Source organism: Pipistrellus hanaki (assembly GCF_964339955.1).
Source record: "Pipistrellus hanaki genome assembly, chromosome: 2".
NCBI classification, from domain to species: Eukaryota; Metazoa; Chordata; class Mammalia; order Chiroptera; family Vespertilionidae; genus Pipistrellus; species Pipistrellus hanaki.
This window is the reverse complement of record NC_140504.1, coordinates 52,614,809-52,642,140: the sequence shown is the minus strand read 5'-3', so window position 1 is coordinate 52,642,140 and position 27,332 is coordinate 52,614,809. Positions and strand designations below refer to the sequence as shown.

The 27,332-nt window shown below is 56.4% G+C and overlaps 1 protein-coding gene across 1 annotated transcript in view; it reads right to left on the bottom strand.

Moving 5' to 3' along the window:
* ADCY5 (adenylate cyclase 5) overlaps window positions 1–27,332 on the bottom strand; it is a 143,411-nt gene that overhangs the window by 35,003 nt on the left and 81,076 nt on the right. Inside the window, exons 2-6 of the mRNA XM_084870286.1 lie at window positions 18,993–19,142; window positions 14,201–14,322; window positions 3,281–3,392; window positions 2,316–2,443; window positions 130–288 (exon numbers count right to left, since the gene is read on the bottom strand). Of these exons, the coding sequence (XP_084726412.1) occupies window positions 130–288; window positions 2,316–2,443; window positions 3,281–3,392; window positions 14,201–14,322; window positions 18,993–19,142 (671 nt within the window). The remainder of the gene's footprint in view (window positions 1–129; window positions 289–2,315; window positions 2,444–3,280; window positions 3,393–14,200; window positions 14,323–18,992; window positions 19,143–27,332) is intronic.

The following is a 27,332-nucleotide window of genomic DNA, read 5'->3' as shown; positions in this document are numbered from 1 at the left end:
GAACTCTGCCACCCCCAGGGTTTCAAGCGACTCCACCCTGCCCACTCCAGCCCCGCCCCTCAGGACAGTGGCCCAGAGTGAGACTGGGTGGGAGGCTACGTCGGGGCCCCACCCACAGCCCTCACTCACCCAGCCTTGCCTCCAGCCTCCATATGGTTGGCCAGCGTGACGTCGTTAGACCAGACGTCGAACTGCCACTTCCTGAGACCAAGGACACCGCAGTGTACTCGCCCGCTGTGAATTCCCACGCGCATGTTCACGTTCACCCCCGTCACCTCCCGGACCAACCTGGGGAGGGAGCAGGGGTGAGGCTGGGAGAGGGTCACACACGGGCCAGGCACACAGAGTGGGGGTGAGGCTGGGAGGCAGGAGGTCAGGGGATGTGTGTCAGAAGGTGCAGGGGTCCAAAGTCATTTCTCTCTGGGCCGGTCCAAACCCTCCAACCTGCAGGGCGGGGCTGGGCGCTGGAGCTCAGGAACTGTGAACTGTGAGGTGCTGCTTCCTGGCTTGGCCACAAGGTGGCGTGACACCTCACACTAAACAGGCGCCACTGCTTCCCCCAGACTAGGGCGCCTGGAGCCGTTGCTACCCTCAGTCCATGACATTGTATTTTGAAAATGCAAATGAGCATTAGTGCCAACTTTGGCCAGACGGGGAAGTTAAGCCAATACATACCCCATTTACATAATGCTCTTGGCTTTATCCACATTGCTGGGCAATAGAGAGAGGTGGGTAACAGAGGACATGTGTCTGCTCAGGAAGGAGGGGAGCCGAGGCAGGGGTAAGGATGAGGTATCCCCAATGTGCTAAAAGACAGCTCCAGTCCCTGCTACCCAGGGGGTCCCCAAGAGACAGGTGGCCATCCGGGGAGCAGGCCAGACAGTGCATCCTCTGTGGGAAAGGGAGTAGGATAGAAGCTATCCATCTTCAGGTCTGTGTCTGGGCCCAGGGCCAGTGAAGGTGGGCTCAGGCATTCTGGGGTCAAGTACCCAGGATGCACTTTTTAGGGACCCCGACCCTCCCAGCCACCCTGGGGGTGAGCCCCCTCAGCCAGCTGTGGGCCGGCAGTCTGACGTGGCGCGCTGACCATGAGGGCTCCAGCCCACCCCACTAGGGACCGGCTGACACCCACGGCGGGGAAGATGTATGTCATCCGTCATTCCTCTTGTCCGGGGACCACGTCTGCAGGTAGTTTACTGGAGCCATTCCTTCCACCCGACTCCGGCCACTCATTCTGCCTTTCCGGCTTACCTCCAGGGCCACCTCCTCCATGCAGCCTCTCTGGGTCTTTTCAGTGTGATCAATGGCTGCCTCCTTCACACCCCCCAGCACAGTGCACCTCTCTTCCCTGGTGGCATGCCCGGGCTCAGGGCGTGGAGCCCCAGCCTCTCTCCCTCAACAGGCTCCACGCTTCCGGGTGAGGCACCCACCGGTGAGCCCGGGCCCACAGGGGCACTCAGCAAGCACTGCCAAATGGAACGGAGCCGAACTTCCTGGGCCCAGCCACTTCCTGGCCAGCTACTCCGACCTCTGACCTTGCCCCCTATGGCTTCCCCCTCTGCCCCTGCCCAGGCTACCTCTGACGTTCGAAGTTACTGAACCTGGATGAGATCTCTGACCTGCTCCCCTGGATGGCTTGTAAGCTTGGCTTGTTCAGGATTTCTAACGACCAGAGGCGCCTTTGATGGCCAACAATGACCAAAAATGGGCCCAAACCCTTTTTGCTATAATCCCAGGATGGATGGATTTTCTTAAGTGGGAACACCTGTGTTTGACCCTCCCTGCCTAGGAAGATTACCCTGGAGAGCTATTTACCCGTGAGCCCAACCTTTCTCGTCTGGGTAGAAATGGTGATGGTGGTGGGAGGGGGGAGGTGATCCTACACCCGCCTGGGTGACGGTGAGGACATGAGAGACCACTGCAGGGCGAGGCCCGCACACGGCCTCACTGCCGGCTTGCCCTCCGCTCCTGCAGAGAACCCGGCGCCTGCAAGGCCCTCCCCTCCTGCAGGACACGCTCCCTCGGGAGAAGCTTCCTGGCTGCTGTGGGTAAAGGGGGCCCAGGCTGAGGCTCAACCCGCAGGTGCAAACCGGCCCTCCCACCAGGCTGGGCGGTCCTCGGGAGACCGCTCCGCCCCACCAATGTTTCCGGACTCCATCGGTCCAACCAGGTGGCCAGCGGTCACGTGGGCCGTGGGTCAGCCCCCCTGCAGACAGGCGGTCTCCCGGGAGACGGACAGACCCCTGAAGAGAGGCAGCGCGCTGAGACAGACAGAGCCCCTGCAGGCGGGCAGCCCCCCGGGAGACGGGACTTACGAGATGGCCTCGATCATGTCCATGCCCATCTCCACGCAGCAGTGGGCGTGGTCCGCCCTCGCCTCGGGCAGCCCCGAGACGCAGTAGTAACAGTCCCCCAGGATCTTGATACGTAAACAGTGGTTCTCCTGGAGAGCAAATTAATTTTAAAAAATTAAAAATAGCAGGAGAGTGAAGTGGGAGGGAGAGAAACTGGAAGCAAACAGAGCCACTCCATGCCTGGAATAACTTGCCTTTTAGGGCAGTGAGCACGGGCCCGGTCCCCGTGAGCGCGCGGCCCTGTCTGGGGACAGGGACAGGCTTATCAAAGGCCTCGGGGACAGAGGACAGGCTGAGCAGCACTCAGAGCAGCATTCCAGTCTCCCCCCCTCCCACGCTCAGGAACCCACTTTCACGGCCCCTGCAGAGGCCCAAGGAGGGTCCGCCTCCCCCCGCCCACCCCCGCCCACCCCCGCCCAAGGTGGAAGAGCCCTCTCTCTGGAAGCCCTGGCAGGGGGCGGGGTGGAAGAGGGGGGCATCGGCTGTCTGCAGGCCAGCTGGGATCCAGACTCATTCTCTGATCACTCATCCTCACCAGGAGAGTGGCTCTATGACACCTCATTTGTCCCATCAAACGGAGATTCCTCGGGAATCTGGGCAGCGTTACCTGCAGATCTCACCACCCGCCCTCTCCCCTCCCCCCCGCCACACACGCACACAACACTGACGGAGGGCTCCCTTACGGCATCTCCTACGGAGTGTGTGGCCAGGGCTGATGCAGGGCGTGAGGACACACAGCCACCTGCACCAGCCACCAGTTCCCAGCAGCAGGCTCTGCCAGGCAGGGCACACCCCGGCACCGTGCCCGTCCCTGGGGTTTTGATTGAGTCCTGCCCACAGCACCTTCCCTCCGGAGCCCAGATCAGGCCACCCCGCTGGCCCTGGCGGAGGCGCCCGGTGCCGCGGGTGCGGGCAGGGTGACTCACCGCAGCCAGCTTGTCGAAGCGGGCGAAGAGCTCGTTGAGGGTCATGACCAGCTCCTGGGCGGTGCACTGGGACGCCAGGCTGGTGAAGCCCTCGATGTCGGCGAACAGGATGCTGGGGACACAGGCGGAGGAGGACCCCGTGAGAGAGGGCAGGCAGGGGGGCACAGCCAGGGCCACCTGAGGCCTCAGTGGGGCTGCCGGCCAGCACAAGCCCTGGGGGCTCCACCTGGCTGCTGGGGGGAGACCCCGAGGAGGCCCAGCCTGGAGACCCGGGAACGCTCCCTGCTGCCCAGGAGGCAGTCCAGTTCCCTCTGGGCTCCAGCTGCTGCCCGGGAGGAAAAGGGGGCCTGGCAGGGTGTGTCAGCCTGAGCTTACCACAGACGGGCCAGGCCCCGCTCCTCAGCACCTCTTGGGCCGATCCCTGTTGGACCCGGAGCCGCCCCTCGAGGTGGCTGGGCCTGGGGATGGGGTGCTGAGCAGTGTTTCAGGACCTAATGGCGACCTCATGAGGCTTCACTTCATACACATGGTACTCCAACCCCAGCTCTCCGGCCCAAAGAAGCCCTAAAGGGATGGACCAGAGGAGGCCTGGGGGGAGTCAACGAGGGACACAGCCAGGAAGTGTCCCTGAAGCCCCCAGCTCGTCCCCGCCAGCTCCTTTGGCCTCACCTACTCCCCCCACCCCACCTCACCCTGGGTGCCCACCCCACCTCACCCTGGGTGCCCACCCACTGCACCCGCCGGTGCCCGCGCTGCACACCGCGGAGCTTCTGTTACTGAGGCTCGTGCTTGCAAGACTGGAACTCCTTCCTTTTGTTTCATAACAGAGGACCGGAGGTGAGGACCCAGCAACAGCATGTATAAGGGCCCCCGGAATTTTTCTCTCGAACGATGGACACAAAAGCACAGCGACTCTCCTGTGCTGAGCCACTCCTGGCCGGCATGGGCCCGCTGTGTCCGTCTCACGCAAGACGCCGAGGCAGCGGCCCGGCGGGCTCCCCGAGGCCCGGGCTGCTCCCACACACCCCAGCCCCGGCGGCTCCAGACCCGAGTCTGCTCTAAAGGAAGGATGCAGGACTACACATACGCTGTCATTTTATCCTGAACGTGGGTGGGTGCGTTCAGCATGTCTTCATTCTGACGCCTCACATCTGGGGCCCTGCTCACCCTGGAGCCAGCCTCCCCTCCCGCAGCCCGTTCCCCGAGTCACACCTCCCCTCAGGGTCGGGGCGCCGCCCCAGTCAGCTCTCACACCGGGCCACCCGCCCTGCTTGAACCCCCCAGGGGCAGGGGCCAGGTACCCGACAGTCCTAAGCCCACTTCCCTGGTCTCGCCGCCTCCTTCCCACAATAAAGGCTTTTGCCCACATTTCCCCCTCATTCTGCCTCTGCCCAACCCTGCTGCTTCCCTGCCTGGCCCAGGACATGGTGTGCCCGCAGCCCTGGGAACTGCACCAAACTATCTTTTCCATGGAAATCCTCTCCCCGGCTCACCGCACCTGGACACTAATGAAACCTACATTTAAAAACAGTTAGAATGGGGGGGGGAGGGGGGGCGCGCAGAGGGGGCCTATGTAATACTTTGAACAATAATTATTTAAAACAAAACAAAACAGCTGGACACTGTTCTAAGCAGTTTCCATGAACGCATCTGAGCTTCTTTTACAGGTGAGAAAACGGAGGCAGAGAGGTTGAGCCACCCACCCAAGGCCACACAGGCAACCCGGCTCCACATTCAGGAGTTGGACCAGTAAACAGTACGCTGTCTGATGGCCCACAGTCGTCTTAAGTGAATACAGGCCTTGGTCGGTGGTCTGGCATTATGTAGGGGCAGAGAGAGGGGAGGGGCATGAGGGCTGTCGTAGATGGGCACGCACTCAGGGGCCACTTGCCAGCTCCCCGAGGGAGCAGAGGGGGAGACACTGTCTTCAGGCCACAGGACTCTGGACATCAGACAGCAGCTCCTGGAGCGGGGAGCCACGTGCAGAGTGCTCAGAGATGAAAGGGAGTCGGGATCACCACCGGGCTTTGATCCTGGTGTCTGACAGCAGGCAGGCGCAGCGCCAGCCAGGGGAGTCGCGGAGTCTCTGGGCCTGCGGCACGTGGCGGGAAAGGAGCGGGTGGGGGAAGCGAAGGGCTCCAGGTCCTGCTCTGGCTTCCTAACCAAGTGCAGACCCCATCCCGGCCCTCTCCCCCTCTCTCCCCACCCCTGTCACCTCCCCAGCTCTGTCTCTCAGGAGCTGCCCACTCCACACCGGAGGCAGGAAAAGATTGCTCCTCCGCTGTGCTGGGCATTCTTCTTGGACTCGGGAAACCAAAGCAAGCTGGGGTCAAAACTGGCTGCTTCGGAGTCAAGGAGCACGGCAGGCGGACCTCACTATTTCGAATGCAAAGCCAGTGATGCCAGGCCCCGCAGCTGTTCCCTCTGCGTCCAAGGCTGGCGAGGCCCCGTGAGAGGAAGGAAAACCGTCCCGGAACGTGGCAGAGGCAAGGTGAGGAGAGAGGAAGAGAAGGGATCACCTGGGCAGCATGAGGCAGATGTGTGTGAACCAGGACATCTGCCAGAGCTCACCTAAGCCACTCAGGCAAGGCAGGGGCCTGCCTGCCAGGTATGGACACGGCCAGGCCTGGCCATTCTCCTTCCCCACAGGTGCCCTCGCTGGGCCACAGGGAGCACTGTCCTGCACTGCAGGGAGCACTCACCCTGCTAGACCCGTGGTCCTTAGGCCTGGGGCCTGTCAGAACCACGTGGGAACTTTCATAAGGAGAGGTCTCAGATCATCCCCACCCCCTTACCCCCTTCCGCACCCCCCCCCCCCAAGATGCTAACTTGCTTGGCCTGGGGCAGGGTTCTGCTACTGATTGTTTTTGGTTGGCTTTATTTTAAGTTTCCCTGGTGATTCTAACAGGAGGCCAGGGTTGAGAACTCTGTACTAGTTCAAATGTCACCTTCCCAAGGCGGCTTTCACCGCCCTATTTACATCTACAGCCCCTTCCACGTGTCTCTCCCTTCCCTGCTCAGCTTCCCCCCTGTGCTTTTCACCATTTAATATCCTCTTTCTACCTGTGTTTCCCCGAAAATAAGACATCCTCCGAAAATAAGACCTAGCGCATAGAAAAATAAGACATCCCCCTGAAAATTAAGACCTAGCGCATCTTTGGGAGCAAAAATTAATATAAGACACTGTCTTATTTTCGGGGAAACAGGGTAGTACTGTGGTGGTTACTTGTCATATGCTCCTGCCTGTCTCTCCTACTAGAGAGTAAACTCCTTAAGGGAGGGAGTTTGGTCGGTTGCATTGACTGCTATTTCCCAGGCCCACACAAGGTCTGGCACAGAGTAAATGCTCCATAAAATGTGCAACGGACGGGCCAAATATATGAGGAGAGGACATGTCTACTTGCCTTCCGCTCTGTCCCCACCCCCACCCCCACATACACATCTAGCACCATGTCCAGCACCCAGGAGGTGCCTGTATTCGTTTCCTAGGGCTGCCGGAACAAAGTACCACAAACTGGGGGTGGAGGGGCTTCAAACAACAGAAATACATTCCCCTCACAGTTCTGAGGCGAGACGTTCGAAACCAAGGTGTCAGCAGGGCCGTGCCCCCTCTGGGGTTCTGGGTACAGCCTTCCTTCCTCTGTCTGGTGCAGGGGTCCTCAAACTTTTTAAAGTGGGGGCCAGATCACGGTCCCTCAGAGAGCTGGAGGGCCGGACTATATGAACTACTAATTCCTACTGTAACACCTCGGCTGCGCTCACTGCCCAAAAAACCTGGTGGGCAGGATCAGACTCCTCTGCGGGCCGCATGTGGACCGCGGGCCGTAGTTTGAAGACCCCTGTGGCTTCTGTCAACCCCCGGCCCACAGCGGCTCCACCCGCATCCCTGCCTCTGACCTCACGTGGAAGCCTTCCTGTGTATCCCTGTCTTCCCAGGGCAGGCTCCTCTCCCGATCAGGACACCAGTCGTTCTGGATGAGGGGCCCACCCTCCTCCAGCCGGGCCCCCTCTTAACTCGATTTTCATCTACAAAGATTCTGCTTCCAAATAAGGTCACACTCACAGATACCAGGGTTAGGATCTCAACGTGTCTTTTAGAGGGACACAATTCCGCCCGCAGGTCTCTAACATGTACTGGCTGAAGAGAACAACCATAATTTCAAAGCAACGAAGCGGCAGAACCAGCAACTCTAGCGGCCCTTCCTTCTTCTCCCGGGGCCTCTGCGAGTCCCAAGCGTGCCATCTGAGACACGCGCCTTCGGAGCACCGGGGCCCGGGCTCACAGGTGCCCAGGAGATACCGGACACGTAGGTGTGTGCGGGCCTCCAGGCTGAGGACGCCGGGCCCGCCCTCCAGGCTGCTGGGATCTCCTCTTCCCGGGCCCCTCTGTCCGGGACCTCAGCAGCTGCTGAGGACTCAGGGAGGGCAGGCTCCACAGCTCCTCCCGTGGGGAGGTGGGACACAGCAAGCAGCCCCCCGGGCAGAGGGGGCTCCCATCAGGGCTTCTACCTCCCATGGCAGCATCGACAGGGCCTCAGAGACCCTAACCCCAATGCCTGCAGCCTCCCCCACACAGTGGTGGAAACACTGCCACCTCCACAGCCCCCGCCGCCCTCAGAGTCACACCTCGCTGCCCTCGGGGAGGATTCTGCTGGACGAGGCTCACCCAGGGCGGACTAGTCTGTTCACCGGCCAGCGGCCAGCGTTCCCGCTCTGCTCCTCGGTAATTCCGAAGGCCCTTTACAAGCCGCCGGGGCCCAGACGTGCCGTAAGGTGCTAATTCGTCGATTAGCTCCCACTTGAGAGCTCGTGTTGGCAACGTGAGCAGAAGCCGGGCAGACCCGCGCGGCGGTGCGCACCTCCCTAATTGCCTGCCGTCCGTCACCCGCGGCCCCTGCATCCCGCTCCGGAGGCAGGAGCGGGCAGGCACCCGTCCCAATTACCACAAAGGGCCCTTCAGCCACCTGTCACTGCCTGGCCCGGCTTCGCCACGCGCGTTCTCCGGGAGGCACATTCCCTCTGGCTGCCAGAGGGCCCTGTGACGAGATGGCGCTGTCACAGCCGGCAGCATCTGAGCGCACAGTGGTCCGGGCAGCCGACATGGCGAGGACCTGCCCCTCTGACCGCTTGCATCCCTCGGCATTGCTCAGAGGGGCTACTCAAGAAATGCCAAGAGGCCTGGCTGGTGTGGCTCAGTGGGTGAGCATCGACCTATGAACCAGGAGGCCGTGGTTCTAGTCTCAGTCAGGGCATATGCCCGGGTTGTGGGTTTGATCCCCAGTGTGGGGTGTGCAGGAGGCAGCCGATCAATGATTCTCTCTCATCATTGATGATTCTACCTCTCCTCCCTTCCTCTCTGAAATCAGTAATATATATATATATATATTGCAAGATGAAGGAATTTCTGGAGATGAATGGTGGTGATGGCTGCACAACAATGGGATTGTAAAAGTGGTTAAAATTGTAAATGTTAGCCGAAACCGGTTTGGCTCAGTGGATAGAGTGTCGGCCTGCGGACTGAAAGGTCCCAGGTTCGATTCTGGTCAAGGGCATGTACCGTGGTTTCGGGCACATCGCCGGTAGGGGGTGTGCAGGAGGCAGCTGATCAATGATTCTCATCAATGTTTCTAACTCTCTGTCCCTCTCCCTTCCTCTCTGTAAAAAATCAATAATGTATATATTGATTGTAAATGTTAGGTTATGTATATTTCACCACAAGTAAAATAATTAATTGACTAATTAATTAGAAAAGACTCCAGTGGCTTCCCCAATGGGGCCAGCTGGGTGGTCTGGCCGCTGTTCCATAGCACCCAGCGTGGCCCCACCCCCCTGTGAGTTCCCTAAGGGGTGAGCACGCTGTCTCTCCCATCTACTCCTAGTCATGCCAGGCACATAGTAGCAGCTCAATAAATATCTGTGGGATGAATGAGATAATCACATAAAGACCCCTGGTGTCGATCCCTGGTAGGGGTGTAGAACTCAGAACACTTCCTATCAGGCTGGAGGCAGGAGTCCCCGGCATGCATGGACCCCTCCCCACACGGTGGACTGGCCAAGGACCTTTTCCCTCTCTGCCCACGGGGTGCACACTCCACTCACGGGCATCGGAGCACCGCGGACACTGTCGCGAGGTCATTATAATTCAGAGCACAAAGTAGCTGGGCCAGACGCCGGAGTGACCTGGGGACGCAGCCAAGTGCTTGAGGGAGACAGGAGAGGAGATAATAACCTTACCAGGCGGGTGGGGTGGAGGGAGGGTTGTGAGACTGGGGAGAGGGGGAGGGAGAGGAAAGGAGGGAGGGCAGGGCAGCCCTTCTAGCCCTTGCTGCATCTTGCGTATAGGGGTGGGTGTTACCTCACTTTCACATCTCGGCCAATAGCCCCTCTGCTAGGCCCCTGGCTCCAGCCCCCCATGGCTCCTGGGTCCCTGAGAATAAAACTCGGGACTCAAGCCAGTGAGCCCAGACGCCCACACTCCATCCCAGGTCCTCACAGAGGAGCCAGGGAGGAAGAGTTTGCTCAGCAGGACCAGCACCCCCTGAAGGAGGAGCTCCTGGACAACCCCTGGCCATTCCCACCACCTGTGACCTTTAAAGCCTTAGGGGTCGTATGAGGACAGGCCAATCAGGTGCGGGGCCATCCTCAGTCAGTAAGACCCTACCGAAGGGGGAGCCCTTTAGTACTCCCTCAGCCTTCCCAGCCCCTGAAACCTTTGGACACTGGGTTACCTGACCTTGACACTGCCTGAGAGCCTGGGACAGGGGCCAGACAGGGGCTTTACACACCAGACCTCCTGTCCCTCCCAGCACCCCGCAAGGAGCCCCAGGGCCCCCACTTACAGATTCTGCCCCTCTGTGACTTTGATCACAGGTGTGACCGGATAACTGAGCAGTGCGTTGTGTAATCTCCACACCCTTGGAGAAGGGAGTCCGCCCCACGCCTCATGTGACACGTTCCCGGTTTACTCGCTTGATCTGTTGTTGAGCACGTGTCTTTCCGGACAGAAGGTGAGCCGCTCAGTGCCAGACACAGTGTCCCTTCACCCCCTGTCCTGAGCTAAGGGTCTGTGAGCGCGGCCAAGGGAGGCAGAGGCAAATCCCCGCTGACCAGGGGGTGCGTGGCCACCGATGCGCCCACCTCACAGGTGAGGAAACGGAGGTTCAGGGGCGGTGACCTGACCAAGTTCCCAGCGCTACAGAGGGGAGCGAGGGGAGGGACCAGTCTGCTCAGCACAGACACGCATCTTGCTCCGCAGCGGGGAGCAAGATGCGGTGAGGGTGCCGTGGTGTCACCTGGGTTCTGGCTGTGCCTGGACAGTTACTGTGACCCATGGGGACACGCCCCTCTTTGTGGGGTGTGTCTCTGGCTGGCCTGTTCCTCTGGCCCCAATGAGCCCCCTCTGACCTCGGCACTCCTGGCCCCAGGGGGAAAGATGGGGATAGGCAAGAGGGATGTCAAACCCCAATGTCCCAGCAATGAGTCTCTGTTCCGGCTGATCTGTCCAGCCAGGGCTGGAGGTGGTGGGGGCGGGGGGGGGGGGAGAGGAGAGGAGGGGTGAAATGTCTCCATCTGTCCTCACACATCGGACAGGAGAGGATCTGTGGGGTTCCTGGCAGCCTCAGCCCTTAGCCAGTGGTGGCGGCTCAGCATCAAAGGCCCAACAAGCTGCTGCGGTCCCAGATCGGCCATTCTTCGGGGTGGGCGGGGGGACACGAGGCCACAAAGAGTGGTGGCGCCTGTCTGTCCCCCCTCCCTACCCAATCTCCCTCCCATTAGTCTCCTCCCCTTCCACAGAGCCAGCCCCGGTCTGTCACACCACAGAGTTGATTTATTTTTCTTGTGGCCTTGCTCTCGGTGGGGTTAGAGAACAGCATGTCATCACCCTCTCTAAATATTACTGTTCCGCGGAGATTTGACAAATGTGACTCATCACCCTTCCACTGGCCAGCCTGAGAATCCCCAGGCCTTTCTTTGTTGATAGGAGGGTGATAACAATCATCGTAATAACAGCAAAACAATGGCTGCTCCCAATTACCGACCACTGCTCGGTCAGAGCCTGTGCTAGGCACTCTCCACGTGTTATTTCATTGACTCTTCACAACCCTGTTATTAGGTGCTCTTCCTCGCCTATTATGGAGATGGAGAAACAGGGCTCAGAGTGGCTCAATGCCTACAGCTAGGCCTGGTCACACAGCCAGGGAACGCTGGGGTCACAGGCAGAGCGGCCCTAACCCAGGCCTAATTGCTGTGAGGTCACCCTCCACTGACTGCTCAACCCCCAACCCTAGCCAGAATCCACCCCAAAAAGAGACTGGACCAAGCAGTGTGTCTCCATCAAGAGCTGCTAATGCAAGAGGGAGGGGCCCAGCGGGACATTTGCATATGATCGCTGGCGGCTGCCTCTGATGTGCACCAGCCACCTCCAGCCTGGCCACTTCAGCCAGAATCATGTCTATCCCCATGAAAATGATGGCAACTTGACTTCTCTCTCCTTTCATCTCCTTCCTGATGGCTGTCATCAGACCTAAGCACGTCTGAGAACAGATGCCCTGCGCTGTGGCTGGGGTCTGCTTCTCGCCATGCAGCGCTCCGGGCACTCTGTGATCAGGGCACTGTTCTCTTTTATCGGCTCAAGGTCACAGCCTGTCGCAGGGCTGGGGGGGGGGGGGCGCGGTGTCTCCCCAGGGTGGGCCACTCCTTGTGGTGGTGGAGTCAGGCTCTGAACAAACCCCCTTGTTGGAGGGCCCAAAAGCCAACAATGGTGGGGTGGATGGGAGATCAGGGGTGGGGGTGAGGACAAAGACGGGGCGGGCAAGGGCCTGGGCAGAGGCAGAGGGGGCAGATGTGCCAGATGTGTCAGCCAAGCCGGGCCACGAGCTTTTGCCTTGGTAGTCTGTTTCTGAGCAGTGAATTTTCTGGGTTCCCTTTGTGTTCCACTTGAGATATATGCAATCTCTGAACGCATAACAATCTGGCCACTCAGTGTATGTGTGTATATAATTCGTGCATAGATGGGGTCAGGCCAGCCTGGCCAGGGGGAGGAGACATGGGTGGTTGGCCAGCCTGCCTGCTGGTTGAACTCCTGGTAGAGGGGAGAATTTTATTATATAGAATATATACCGAGTGGCCAGATTACTATGTGTTCAGAGATCACAATAATCTGGCTACTCAATGTGTGTGTGTGTGTGTGTGTGTGTGTGTGCGTGTATTTATTATACAGAATATACAGAGTGGCCAGATTATTATGTGTATTTCATCCATACACATGCACACCACGCACAGGAACACACACACACACACACACACACACACACACACACATGCTGGAAACCAAACCTCTCTTCTCTGCATCTCCTCTTGGCCCGAGAGCTCACACAATCTCATATGCACTCCTTTTCCGAGGCATCTGAGAACACCTGCCCAGGAACCGCTATGTAAACACTCGCATCAAAAGCTCTCTGAGGCCACTTCTCCCACTTACCCGGCTACGAGATCTTAGGCAAGGTCATCTCCGTGTCTCAGTTTCCTCACTTGGAAAATGGAGATAATAATAGCACCAACCCCTTATAGTGATTGTGGGGACTAAGTGAACATATGAAAGCACTTAGAATAATGCATGGGCTACAGAAATCTCTCTACAATATTAACTACTGTTATCGATTATTCCACCACGGGAGGTCAGAGGCGGGCGTGAGGAGGAGAAAAGGAAACCAACAGTCAGAGTTCCCTGCCAAGGCCGTGCCCCCTTCCCTCTCCGAGCTCGGTCAGCTGAGCCCCCAGCCCCTGAGGACACCTCCTGGGCACAGGGACCCGGCCAGGGCAGCCTCCTTCCTGACAGTGGGGTGTGGGTGGGCTTCAGGGGAGCTGGGATACCCCCAAACTGGGAGCAAAAGTGTTGTGCAGGTACATTTTTCTCGGGTCTGTGGGAGAGATGGACAGAGGACATGCAGACAGAAAGGACAGTCAGATCCCAGGGCATACGAGGGAGCACGGTGATTCTGCCTGCTCGGCAGGAAAACACAGGTCCTGGCGCCGCCGCTGCAGCCACCGGGCTCACCGTGGATGCGTGTGTGACTGTGTGACTCAGGTGGTTCCATTTAACCCCTTTGTTGACAATGCAGCTCTCCCTACACCAGCCGTAGAGGACTCGCGGGTGCTGGGAAAACCCGCCCAGGGAAAAGGGAACTCTCCAGGCAGCGAGCTCCGTTCCCGGGCACACGGGAGGGTTATCAGCCAAGCTGGACGGCGGCCGCGGTACCGCATCAGGTCCCCGCGGAAGTCGTAAGCAGATTTTGCACTCTGTTAATCCGCATCTGCTTGCACATCACCGCTGTCAGCAGCATCTGTCCAGGGGAGAGCAGCCCAGCCACGGAAGGAGCGTGGGCTGTGGGCTGGGCCGGCCTCGGGGCACTGGCCTCCTCAGTCCTGGCGGGGTGGCCTCGGGTGAGGGTCTCTGTCACTCCGAGCTCAGTCTTTAAACCGCGGATGCTGGTGAGGGCCTCCCGCCTTGCAGAGTTGTCAGGAGGGTTAGCAGGGAGGCAGGCAGCGCTGGCACCATGCCTGGCACACTCTGGCTTAGAAGCTGCGGAAGCTGCCGGATGGTGATGAAGACTGGGATGATGGCGGTGACATCTGAACTCTCTCTCCCTCGTTAAGCTAGCTGTTTCCTCAACAGCTGGTGGTACCGCTTTCTCCCTTCTCCTTCTTCCTATCTCCTCTCTCTGCCACCTCCCCTCCCCTCCCCCACCCCCCAAATCACTCACCTTAACAGAACTAGAGGGGGGTCCACACAACACACATTCCAAAGCCACCAGACCACCCTGGCGGGCAGCGCCCCCTTGAGGGAAGAGAGTGGGTACACCCACGGTCTCCGTCAGGGCTCTGTCTCCCCACCTGCCCTAGCCCCCGCCTCACGCCTACCTCACGTTGTCATGCTTCTGGATGTAAATCTTATGGAACATCATATCCTCCTGCTTGGCGTTGATGTCTGCTTTCATCTCCATGGCAACATGACGGGGAAGGACGGATAGCAGGAGCCGCTCCTGGGGAGGGAAGCAGATGCTTTTGTCACAGCTCCTCCCACCTGCCTGGCAGCGAGGCCCCTCTCCTCTCCAGGTGGCTCCTCCACACCTGTGCTCCCCCCCACCCCCGACCTGCAGGAAAGCCTCTCAGACTCCCCGAAACCCATGGGCCGCCTGCTGGTCCTCGGGCACACGGGGAAGGTGCTCCCGGTGACCCTGCAGCGCGGAGCGAGCACCCAGTCAGAATCCCCCGTGTGGCCTGAGACGGCGTGACTACAGGCACATTATTGAACTCCTCTGAGCCCCGGCTCCCTCATCTGTCCATAGGGATAGGGTTGTTGAGAGCATGAAATCCACCCAGCCAGTCATCAAGTATTTATTGAGCATCTGCCAGGAGTCATAGCTGTGAACTAGACCGGGAACCAGATCCTCCTCCACGAGGCTCCTCGTGGGGGAGTGGGCACTGGGCAGGGGTGCCCGAGGAAGGGGGGCGGCAGGAGGAGGCTTTATAGGGACCAGAGGAGGGGCCTCCCTACTCACACAGGAGGCAGTGGCCCAGGAGAGAGGGAAGGCACTTTGAGAAACAAGCTAAAACCTGCTGAGGAGGTAGGAGAGAAGCAGGGAGGGGGCCAGAGCCACGCTGTGGGCCAGGAGGGTCATGGAGCCTGTGTGGGGCCTGGACCTTGCCCCTGATCTGGGTTCTCCTCCAGGCCTGCCTGCTCCCAGAGGTACAGCTGCTCCCGGGCAGCCGGCCTCCACCTGCTCTCTCCACAGTCCACTGCCCTCTGCCCACTGCCCACTGCCCTCTGCCCACTGCCCTCTGCCCACTGCCCTCTGCCCACTACCCTCTGCCCACTGCCCACTGCCCACAGCCCACTGCCCTCTGCCCACTGCCCACTGCCCCTGCCCACTGCCCACAGCCCTCTGCCCACTGCCCACAGCCCACTGCCCACTGCCCACAGCCCATTACCCACTGCCCTCTGCCCACTGCCCACAGCCCACTGCCCCTGCCCACTGCCCACAGCCCTCTGCCCACTGCCCACAGCCCACTGCCCACTGCCCTCTGCCCACTGCCCTCTGCCCACTGCCCTCTGCCCACAGCCCACTGCTCACTGCCCACAGCCCACTGCCCTCTGCCCACAGCACACTGCCCACTGCCCCCTGCCAACAGCCCACAGCCCACTGCCCACAGCCCACTGCCCACTGCCCACAGCACACTGCCCACAGCCCCCTGCCAACAGCCCACTGCCCTCTGCCCACTGCCCCCTGCCCACAGCCCACTGCCCACAGCCCATTACCCACTGCCCCCTGCCCACTGCCCTCTGCCCACTGCCCACTGCCCACTGCCCTCTGCCCACTGCCCACAGCCCACTGCTCACTGCCCACTGCCCACAGCCCACAGCCCACTGCTCACTGTCCACAGCCCACTGCCCACTGCTTACTGCCCACTGCCCTCTGCCCACAGCACACTGCCCACTTCCCACAGCCCACTGCCCATAGCCCACTGCCCACAGCCCACTGCCCTCTGCCCACTGCCCCCTGCCCTCAGCCCACTGCCCTCTGCCCACTGCCCCCTGCCCTCAGCCCACTGCCCACAGCCCACTGCCCACAGCCCACTGCCTCCTGCCCACTGCCCCCTGCCCACTGCCCCCTGCCAACAGCCCACAGCCCACTGCCCACAGCCCACTGCCCCCTGCCCACAGCCCACTGCCCACAGCCCACTGCCCCCTGCCCACAGCCCACTGCCCACAGCCCATTACCCATTGCCCCCTGCCCACTGCCCACAGCCCACTGTCCCCTGCCCACAGCCCACAGCCCATTACCCATTGCCCCCTGCCCACTGCCCACAGCCCACTGCCCCCTGCCCACACCAGGCTCGCTCTTGGAATTCTCCCTTCGGAAGCCGTTCAGCCTCCACCCTCCTCGTCCTGCTGTCCTCCACTGGCTTCCCCACCCCTGGAGTGGTCCTGAGAGTCTTCTGGCCCCTCCCCGCCCCTGGCCCCAGGTAAAAATAACCAACACCTGCTCTCTCTGCCCTCTGGGGGTGAGGCTTCCACCAGCACCTCTGCGGGCCCCTCTCACCCCGTCCCCCCACCCAAGGCTCCAGAGTCTCCCGCTGCCCGCCCGATGCCTGGGCTCTTGACCCCATGGCCTAGACCAGTGGTTGGCAAACTCATTAGTCAAAGAGCTGCAGTTTGCCAACCACTGCCCTAGACCATACTCGCCTTCCCTGGTTTTCGTTCCCCAATGCCGCCTCCTTTCAAGCCCCCTGCCTTGCCCATGACATCCTCATTCTCCTATCCCCAAAGGTCAAGACCTTGCTCATGTAACTGCTCTTACTTCTCAGAACTCACAGACTGACCAGGTCCTGCTGGTTTGGACATAAGCTCCTGGACTTGTTCTGTCTGTTCTGCATCCGCCTCCACCGTCCACAGGCAGTTCTCACCCGACGGTGGGGTCTGGCCACGCCGCCTGCCAGACAGCCGCTCCTCAGCCCTGCCGTGCGGCCGTCCCTCCAGTACACGGCCCTTCCATGTCCCTCTCCTGCTCCAAACTGCAAAGAGCCCCTGGGCTCCACCAGCCACATCGCGTGTGGATTCTTCTGGACCCACTGAGCCCACTCCTACTTCCCACTCCACCCGCCCCCTTGCCTGCCCTGACACTCGCACCCACCCAGACCTGGCCACCGTCCTTCTCCCTCCGAAGCACCTCTCCCCACCCCAGCCTCGGCCTCCAGCAGGTCCAGGCCTCCTTCAGATTGGCCTCCAGCAGGCCTGGGCCTCCTGTAGGTCCGGCCTGGGTGACAGGTGGCCTCCATCCACACTGGGTGCTTTGTCCCCAAGCTTGCCACCTTTGATCTATCCTCCACTGTAAGCCAGCGAGTGATCTGTCTAAAACACACACCTGACCATATCGCTGGCCCAAATAAAACCCTCCTATGCCGCTTGCAGGATCAGCCCATGCCCCAGCCAGGCCTCGAGGTCTCCAGGATCTGGCTCCTGTCTCCCCTGCACCCCCTGCTCCCCTCCCAGCACCCCCTGAACGGAAACCTACCCTCCACTCCAGAGAGAGGAAACCCAGCTTCTGGCGGCGTGTGCACACGGCCCCTCCGCGGGAGTGACCATCCTCACACACAGGCCCGCTGCCTCCCAGGAGGAGGGAGTTCTGGCTCAGGCTGTCAGCATCCCCTCCCCTCCTGGGCCTTCCTCAGAGCCCTGATCGCTCTGCATTTCAATGACCTACAGCGTGTCTCCTCCAGTGTGAGACGCCTTCCTGGGATGGAGCTGTGTCCTGTTCCCCCTGTGGCCCCCAGCCAAACCCTGGGGGACTGGTGAGGGCCGCTGCTCCCTGTGGTTGGTCTGGTCTCTCCAGGTCCCCCTCCCTCCGGTCCCGCATTTACCGAACTCCCAGCGAACAGTCCCCGGTGATGGAAACACAAACCAAAGAGTGAGTCTGTGAAAATAGCGGATGGCTGGGAGAACATGTGCTACAAACGGTATAGTCATCAACTCTGCTGATGACTTCCTCAAAGCGGAGGGTCAGGAGGAGTGGGCAGAAGGCGGCCGGGGACTCATGCCAAGTCCCGGTCACGCAGCACCTGGGAGAGTCACCGTTTCTGCAGGAGGCGAGGCGGGGAGCTGCCGGGCCCTGCTGTCCCCCCAAACGCACCACACAGCCCCGCCCCGCAGCTCATAGCTCGGCTGGAACGTGGTTTGCAAACCTATCTTCTCCCCCAGGTCCCTACGGGTTTGCTGGAATGCCCGGCCTGGCCAGCGCCAGAGCAAGTAAACCACGTGAGCTGTGAAGTGCAGATCTTCCTGGAGAAGGGCAGGTGCGGAGTGAGAGGGACCGTCCCTCACGTGGGAGGGGAAGGACGGTGGCCTGCTCCCGGAGAGAGGTGCCGGGCTTCGGACTGGGGCCAGAGAGGGGGATTCTGAGGCGTGCGGGGGCTTTGGGAGTGAGTGGGGTGCAAGAGGTGAGGTGAGGTGAGCTTGTCAGGGAGACGGCGGGACCTCTCAGGGACAAAGGCCAAAAGTTCCTTCAAGAGGCAGGACCAGGAGCCCCACGGGGCCGGGGAGCACACGGAGCAAGCCAGGCCTCCCCGTAGACAGCGGGAGCTGGGGCTTGGCGAGGGGAGACGCAGGCTGGAGGGAAGCAGACACAGGGGGTGACCGAGGAGGGGGTGGGCAGAGACACTGCAGAGCTTTATCCCTTTGCCCAGCTGTCTGGATGTCACCAGCCCGTGTCCCCGTGACTCCCCTAGGACACAGCCAGAGGGTCAGAGACTCCCTCACGTTGCGGTAACACTGCTGCGCACTCTGGGCCCCCAGCATGCACTCCTGCCGGCCAGGGAGTGCTGACACTCTCACAATCCACCTCATCAGCCTCTGGTGAAGTGTGTGTGTGTGTGTGTGTGTGTGTGTGGTGGTGGTGGGGGTGGTGGTGGAGGAGGGCGCCTCCCTGCTGCCAGACCTGGGCTGCCCGGCTTATTTGCAGAACCCCAGGGGGGCACTGAAGAGGCCGTGGGCCAGCTCTGGGGTAGAGCCCGCCCTCCAGTCTCTCCCCCAGCCAGGATGTGGGCGCCCTCCAGGAGAAACATTCCCGGGCTGGGCAGCGGGGAGCCCAGCTTGCGGGGAGGTCAGCCTTGAGTCCGCTCCCTGCCAGCTGTGCGGAGGCCCCCGCTCACTCACCTGCTGCTGGTTCTCCCGCTGGGAGTGGAGCCGCGCCTGGATGCACTCCCGGGTCTCCTGGAAGGCCTGTCGCTGGGAGACCTCGGCCGGGTAGTGGGTGCAGACGCCCACGATGTTGGTGCAGGAAAAAATGAGGACGTTGGAGACGAGCTGCAGAGGGAGAGACGAGGAGGGACACCGCGCTCAGACCTGGAGCCCACGCCGGTCACAGAAGCCCCAGCCCTGCCCCTTCCAGCCCCAGAGCACGAAGCTCCCAGGCCCCACCTTAGCAAACACACACCTCGCTGCCAGCAGACAAATGCCAAGGAAGCTGGGAGCCGCCAGGCATCGTTGGTCAGGCTCACTGATTCCTCAGAGCCCACAGCATGGCTGGCCTGGGATTGGGTATGGCCCCAGGGACACCGAGTCACGGAATGAGCACACGAGACGTGTCCACAGTACCAAAGGCGGGAAGGTTAGGTGCCCCAGGGATTCTGTGACTGACGGTGTGTGCAAGGAAGGCTCCAGGAGGGCGATAGTGTCCAGCATGAACCAAGGGCTGCCCTTTGGCAGAGAAGCCCTAGCTTATTCCTCGCCAGGGATCAGCGGCATTGAAACAAGTACGGACCCTCACCATGAGCTCCCAGCACTGTGCTGAGAAGGAAAAGGTCCCTGGCCATCAGTGCCCATAGGGGGTCCTGTCTCCTCTCCCTAGGCTTCCATTCTTTCTCTGCACCAGCACCAAGGCCCCCGGCACCCCACCACACCGGCTGGCGAGAACCCACCAACCCCGCCCCCCCACTCCCACCCCTTACCGATGCCCTTCTCCGCGCTGACCGGGATGTGCGTGTGGAAAAATACCGCGGCCCCTCGGGTCACGGACACAAGGGTGGAATTCTTTTGAAAAGATTATTGACCGAAAAGCTACGGGGGAACAAAACACAACACAACCCACAAAAGCAAGTTGACACAGTGCATTTCAGACACCGACAAAGGTGCTGCTTAGCCAAGATTTATCTTGGCAGGTTCCGCTCCTGCGGTCTCTGGGTAAGCGATCCTGGTCCTGCCCTCTCCTCAGGCCACACAAACGCTCAGGCTTCCAGGCCTCCGACAAGTTCATGTCAGACTCACCTGCGGAAGGGCAGCCCAGGCCGGCCCTGCACTGTGGCTCCTGTGGCCTCAGGAGCCCTGCCTCGGTCCCCAGTCCTCTTGTCCATTTCGATCTCAAAAGACCCTCTGGGCACCAGCTGCCCAGCAGTGACCCAGCAGACTGCCCCCCACATTGACTCAGGACTGTGTTGTGCCTGAAGGCTTTCCCCACCCGGCTCTGAGGAGGTCTAGACCATGTGGGGTCCTCAGCCAGCCCAGGCCTGGAGGCCGTGTGGACTCCACGCTGGGTGCAGTGCCATGGGTCCATGAACAGGAAGGGACTGTGACTCCTTCCCATCTCAAAGTCTTGCTCTCTCCTCAGCTGCACAATAAATTCTGGTTTTCTGGCCATAGGATACCTCCCAGGTGCCGTCAGGGAAGAGGCAAACTCAGATTACCAACTCTGCTGATGACTCACAGCCCGCACAACCCACCCCAAACCCCATCCACCCCAGAGTCCTATCATCATCATCTTATGTAAACACTAGAGGCCCGGTGCACAAAATTCGTGTGTGGGTATGGTCCCCAGGCCTGCGATCAGGGCCATCTTCCTCAGCTGACCACAGCTGGCCCTGACCCCTGCCGCCACCCCCCACTCCACCCCCAGTTTCCTGTTCGCCTTCAGTGATTTGGAGCCTGATGAACAGGGGAAGGGACCAAGAGGTCAGCTGTCCCCACCCACTCGCTGGCCCCGCCCCCTCAGGGGGGGCCATCAGGCGATAGGAGACTGCTGGCCAGGGAAAGGGACCAAGAGGGGGTCAGTGCGCCTCATAGTGACCGGTCCAGCGGTCGTTCTGGCCATTTTGCCATTAGGGCCAATTTGCATATATTACCCTTTTATGATATAGGATTATTATATAGGATGTGGCAGAAATCCCAGTCTATTCATCACAGGAAAGAAGACCCCTGCTCTGCAGAAGCTGAAGATCTAAATGAGGAGATAAGTAGTCAAGACTGGGAAGGAAGGACTGGCAAGAGGAAGCATAAACTGACTCACACCAGAGCAGGATGGGCAAGAGGGAATGCGGGGTACTGAGGCCTGTGGGCCGGCCTGGGGCACACTGGGCCGGGTCGGGGAGATGTTTGGGGAGGCTGACACGCGTGGGAAGGGCCTCCCTGGAGAGGGCACCGAGGAAGAGCCCCTCAGACGGGGGGGGGGGGGGGGGAGACGGCCTAGGAAAGAGCCGTGTCTGCAGTATTAACCCATGCTGTGCCGCGCCTCTGGAAGTCCCCGGGGACCACCGAGAGAGGACTAAGAGAAAATGAGATGAGGAGGCGAAGGCTGAAGGTACAGGTGGCAGGGAATTCCACAGAATGCTCTAGTTAGGAGACATCTTTTGAAAGGAGAGGGGAAGGTGCCGGGTGACAAAAACAGGAGTGAGATATAATAGGGGAAAACTAAAAGCATTTCCCTTAAAATCAGGAACAAGACAGGGAGGTCCACTTTCACAGCTCTTACTGAACATAGCACTGGAATCAGCCACAGCACTCAGGCAAGAAGAAATAAAAGGCATCCGAACTGGGAAGGAAGAACTGACACTGTCATTATTTGCAGGTGACATGATACTGTATGTAGAGAACCCTGAAGATTCTACCAAAAACTTAATAGGACTGATAAATGAATTCAGTAAAGTAGCAGGGTACAGAATAAATATTCAGAAATTGGTTGCATTTTTACACGCCAATAATGAGCTATCAAAAAGAGAAACTAAAAAAAAAAAAAAAAATCCCATTTACAATTGCATCCTAGAAAAATAAAACTAAAAAACCTGGGTATAAACTTAACCAAGGAGGTAAAAGCCCTGAACTTGAGAAATTGTAAATATTAAAAGTAAGAAAATGAAACAAATAAATGGCAGCATATATAGTGCTCATGGATAGAAAGAATTAACATCATTAAAAAGCCTATACTACCCCAAAGCAATCTATAGATTCAACACAATTCCTATCAAAATATCAATAGCGTATTTCACAGAACTAGAACAAATACTAATCCAAATATCTATATAAAACCACAGAAGACCCCCAGTAACCACAGCAATCTTAAGAAAGAAGAACAAAGTTGAAGGTATCATGCTACCTGATAATCAAACTGTACTACAAAGCTACAGCAATCAAAACAGCATGGCACTGGCATAAAAACAGATATACAGACCCAATGGCACAGAATAGAGAGCCCACAAATAAACCCACACCTATATGGTCAATTAATGTTTGACAAAGGTGGCAAGACATATATAGGGTGGGCAAAAGCAGGTTTACAGCTATGACTTTGCAAAACACAGTATTATTATTTATTAATTGTTGTGTTATTTTTCCATGTGAACAATTGTAAACCTACTTTCCCCCCAGCATGTACAACGGGGTAAATACAGTCTTATCAATAAATGGTGTTGGGTAAATTAGGCAGATACATGTGGGGAAAAAAAGTGAAATTAGACCACCATCTTATATACAAGATATACAAGAATAAACTCAAAATGGATTAAAGGCTTCAATGTAAAACTTGAAAACATAAAACTCCTAGAAGAAAACACAGGCAGTAAAATCTCTGACATTTCTCTTAGCAATATTTTTTCTGATAGTTCAAAAGAATATATGCACCCTTATGCTCATTGCAGTATTATTTACAATAACTAAGACTGGAAGGTGCCCAAGTGCCCATCAACAGGTGAATGGATAAAAAAAAAAACAACTGTGGTGCATGTATACAATGGATACTACTCGGCCATAAAAATAAAAGAAAATCGTACCTTTTGTGACAGTATGAATGGAGAGAATTATGCTAAGTGAAACAAGCCAGTCAGAGGAAGACAAATCCATATGATTTCACTTATATTTGGAATCTAATGAACAATATACACTGTGTGGCCAGATTATTATAATCTCTGAACACATAATAATCGCCTCTCTCTCTCTCTCTCTCTCTCTCTCTCTCTCTATCTATCAATCTATATATTCATTCACACACATACACACACACACACATATTGGAGGCCCAGTGCATGAATTCATGCATGGGTGGGGTCCAGCCAGCCTGGCAAGGGAGAGGGGACATGGATGGTTGGCTGGCCTGCCTGCTGGTCGAACTCCTAGTCGAGGGGACAATTTGCATATTAGCTTTTTATTATATAGGATATACATTCAGTGGCCAGATTACTATGCATTCGGAGATCATAATAATCTGGCCACTCAGTGTAAATGAACAAACAGTAACAGACTCATAGATACAAGGAACAGACTGATGGTTGTCAGAGAGGAGGAGGTTTGGGGGACTGGGTAGAAAAAGTGAAGGGATTGAGAAGTACATATTGGTAGTTACAAGATAGTCATGGGAATGTAAAGTACAGCATAGGGAAGATAGTCAATAATAATGTAATAACTATCTATGGTGCCCAGAGGATACTGGAAATATTGGGGGGAACATTTTGTCCAGCCACTATGTGTATTAGTGCACCTGAAACTAATACAAAATAATATTGAATGCAAGCTCTAATTTAAAAACTTAAAAAAAATTTTTAAAAGAAAGTAAAAAGACAACCAACAGAATTGAATTATCTGCAAATCATACATCACACCTTTATTTTTGACAAGTACATAAAAGGCAACTAACTAAATGGAGAAAGGATAATCTTTCCAATATATGGTGCCAGAACAATTGGATTCCATATGATCAACTCAAGTCTCATAAAATATACAAGAAATTCCTACTAATGGTTCATAGGCTTAAATGTAAAACCTGAAACTATTAAACCTTCTGAAGAAAATATAAGACTTTGGGTTAGAAAAAAAATATATACATAACAGCAAAATCATGATCCATAAAAGGGGAGAAATTGATAAATTAGACTTCATCAAAATGAAGAACATTTGCCTTCAAAAGGGACTGTTAAGATAATGAAAAGATGAGCCACAGATTGGAGAAATTACTTCTAAATCATATATTTGATTTTTTAAAAAGATTTGTGCCTAGACTTCATAACGAACTCCCAAAAGTCAACAATAAGACAAAAAACCACCCACTTTTTAAAAGGGCAAAAGATTTGAGTAGACAATTCATGAAAGAAGATAGAGGAAAGATAAATAAGCACATTGGAAGATGCTCAAAATAATTAGCTATTAGGGAAATGCAAAAACAATGAGATACTACTAAACACAATTAGAAAGGCCAAAATAAAATAAAATTTACAAATTAAAAGAAAAGAAAAGAGAACTGCTGATAGAACTCTCACACCTTGCTAGAAAGAATGAAAAATGGCCTAGCTTCTTCTGAAAACTGTGTTGATTTCTTGTAAAGTTGAACATATACTCGCATTATGACCAGCAACCTCACACCTAGGTATTTGCCAAAATGAAGAGTGATGTTCACACAAAAACCTGTGCAGGCATGTGTATAAAATGGAACCATCTAGTAATAAGCCACAGCCATGATTTTTAACTGGTGTGCAGGAAGAATTTTTTAAGTGACTATCATACCCGTTTGTTTGGTTTTATTTTAATTGATTTCAGAATGGAAGGAAAAGGAAAAGAGAGATAAAAACATCAATGATGAAAGAGAATCACTGATCGGCAGCTTCCTGCATGCCTCTACTAGGGATTGAGCCCACAACCCAGGCATGTGCCCTGACCTGGTTCATGGGTTGATGCTGGACCACTGAGCCACTCTGGCTGGACGCCACAAGAATTTTTAAAACATGCAATACCTGACTACTTAGTCAGGGGCATTGACCTTCTTTCCCCACTTAGATTGTCAAATGAAAAAATGACAACAGCCAACACAATAGCCATACAGTATGAATGAATCAAAATTATACCTATTTTTTTGTCAGATAGGCAAAAAATATATGTTTTGGTGTGCCACAGGACTTTAGAAATTGGTTTATGTGGGCCGTGAAATGAAAAGGTTGAAAACTGCTGACATACATCATGGACGAGTCTCAAATGCACTAAGCTGAGTGAAAGAAACCACACTCAGAAGGCTCCATACCGTTTGAGTCCATTCAGTTTGCATTCTGGAAAAGACAAAACTGCAGCCTGAGAACAGATCAGTTGTTGGCAGTGGGGAGGATGACCACAGGGGCAGCAGGAGCAAGTCTTTCTGGCCAATCAAACTGCTCCATATCTTGGCTGTATTGGTGGTTGCACATCTTTATACCTTTGTCAAATGCACAGAACAGTACACCAGAGAGGGTGAATTCTACTATATGTAAATTATACTTTAATAAAAAACAACAACAACAACAACAACAACAACAACAAAAACACACCGGAGGGACTAAGAGAGAGAATGTGAGGAATCATCGGGACAGACAAAGGGCAGTCTTTCCTCTCTCCGAGATCAGGAAGAGGGGCCAGCGTCTATTTTGAGACATGACCCCGAAGGTAATTATCAGCTGGCCGCTGCAGCATCTTGGCACTAATCCTCCCGGCCTCGCCTGCTGTAACCTGACTCCTCCCACAGCCAGAAGGCCCACAGCAACAGACAGTGAGGATCCAGGTAAAACGATGCGCTGTAACCCAAGAGCCGTCCAAATGGCTTTGCTCAGCTTAGTGTGTTTGCCTCAGTGTTCCCCTCTCTCAGGCGCTCAGCACAAAACGGGCTGAGCAAGGAGAGGGGACTTGGCAAGGACACTGGGAAGGGCGATTTCAGCAAATTGGACCTGAGAGTGAAGAAGTAAGAGAGTACGAAGTACGAAGTCAACCACAACCACACACACACACACACACACACACACACACACACACACGCACGCACGCGCGCACACATCACCCACCAAAAGAGCAGGAATCTGTGCATGGAATCCTAAGAGATGCTAAGGCCCCTGCGCAGATAACGGATGCTGTGGATGGGGAGGCCTCAGGGACATCTGACAGCTCTGCTTACAGCCTTCTAGAAGGCATTTGTCGCTTAAAGATGATCTCACGCCTTGGGCCCAGGGTCCAAATCTGACTGGTTCTGTTCCCCACTTATCAATGACCAATTACTGACCCCCTTCATATGCCCCAGGAGGCAGACACAGTAAAACGACAAACCGTGTCCTGGTAAACGACTTCATTAGTGAATCATCACCGGGATCACTCACAGCAGCAGGTGGGAAGGCCTCATTAAGGGTTCGCCGGCTTTCCCTGTGCCAACCCCATGGGACATATGTCATCACATGCAACACGTGTGAGAAGAAGAGATACTACATGATCCTGCGTGGGGTAATGGGAGACCGGACGACACAGAAACCTCAGCTCCGGGAGTCAGTTGCTTTTCACACAATCCCTGCAGGTGGTTTGGGTCCAGGCGGTCTCAGGACCACACCAGGAGCAGCCCCACTGGAGGGGAATGTTTGGAATTTTAGTCTGTGTGTGGAAACCCAGGGGAGATGCCGATGAATATTTACCACTCAGGTTGGCATGTCTAAACTCCCAGCACTTCAGAAACCCAATCTCCGGCTGCCTGCAGGCTGCAGGTTTGATTTGGCCACGAGGGAAGTCACGTGCTCGGTTTCTGCAGCGCCTCCTCCACCAAGGCAGAAACAAACCCCAGCAGCCGGCCTCGGGCACCGCTGTCGTGGCTGCCTCTTCTCTCTGAGTTTCCAGGGGGCTCCCCGGCCCTCTGCCACAGGCTTGCTACATGCTGGTCCTGAGAAAGGGGCAAGGCAAACTGGACCGAGGAAGGGGCAAGCAGGTCCGGCGAAGAAAGAAATGAGTTGGACAAAAAACTCTGGGGAGGGAGGGTATATATGGGAGGGAGGGGGGCAAAAAAAATCAATAAAATAGATTTTTAAAAAAATTGGGTAGAAAAAAAGAAAGAAAGAAATGAGTTGGGGCAGACGCTCCTGCAAGTGGCTATTTTTCACGGCTTCTACTCTGGGACACGCCAGCTGCCCCCTCGCAGTGTGTTCACAGGTGTGTCTGGTGGTGGTGGTGCCCAGGAGGGAGGGAATCAAAATCCCCCCCAGAGAGCTGGAGTTACTGATAGGGGGACAAGATGTTCAGTTACATTTTAATTTCAGATAAACAAAGACTAATTTATTTATTTATTATTTTTTTTTAGTGTAAGTACCTTCCATGCGATACTGGGGCATACTTACGTATCCTATATAATAAAACCCTAATATGCAAACCAACTGAACAGCAGAATGACTGGCAGAACAACTGGCGAACAACTGGTTGCTATGACGTGCACTGACCACCAGGGGACAGAAGCTCCTGTATTGAGTG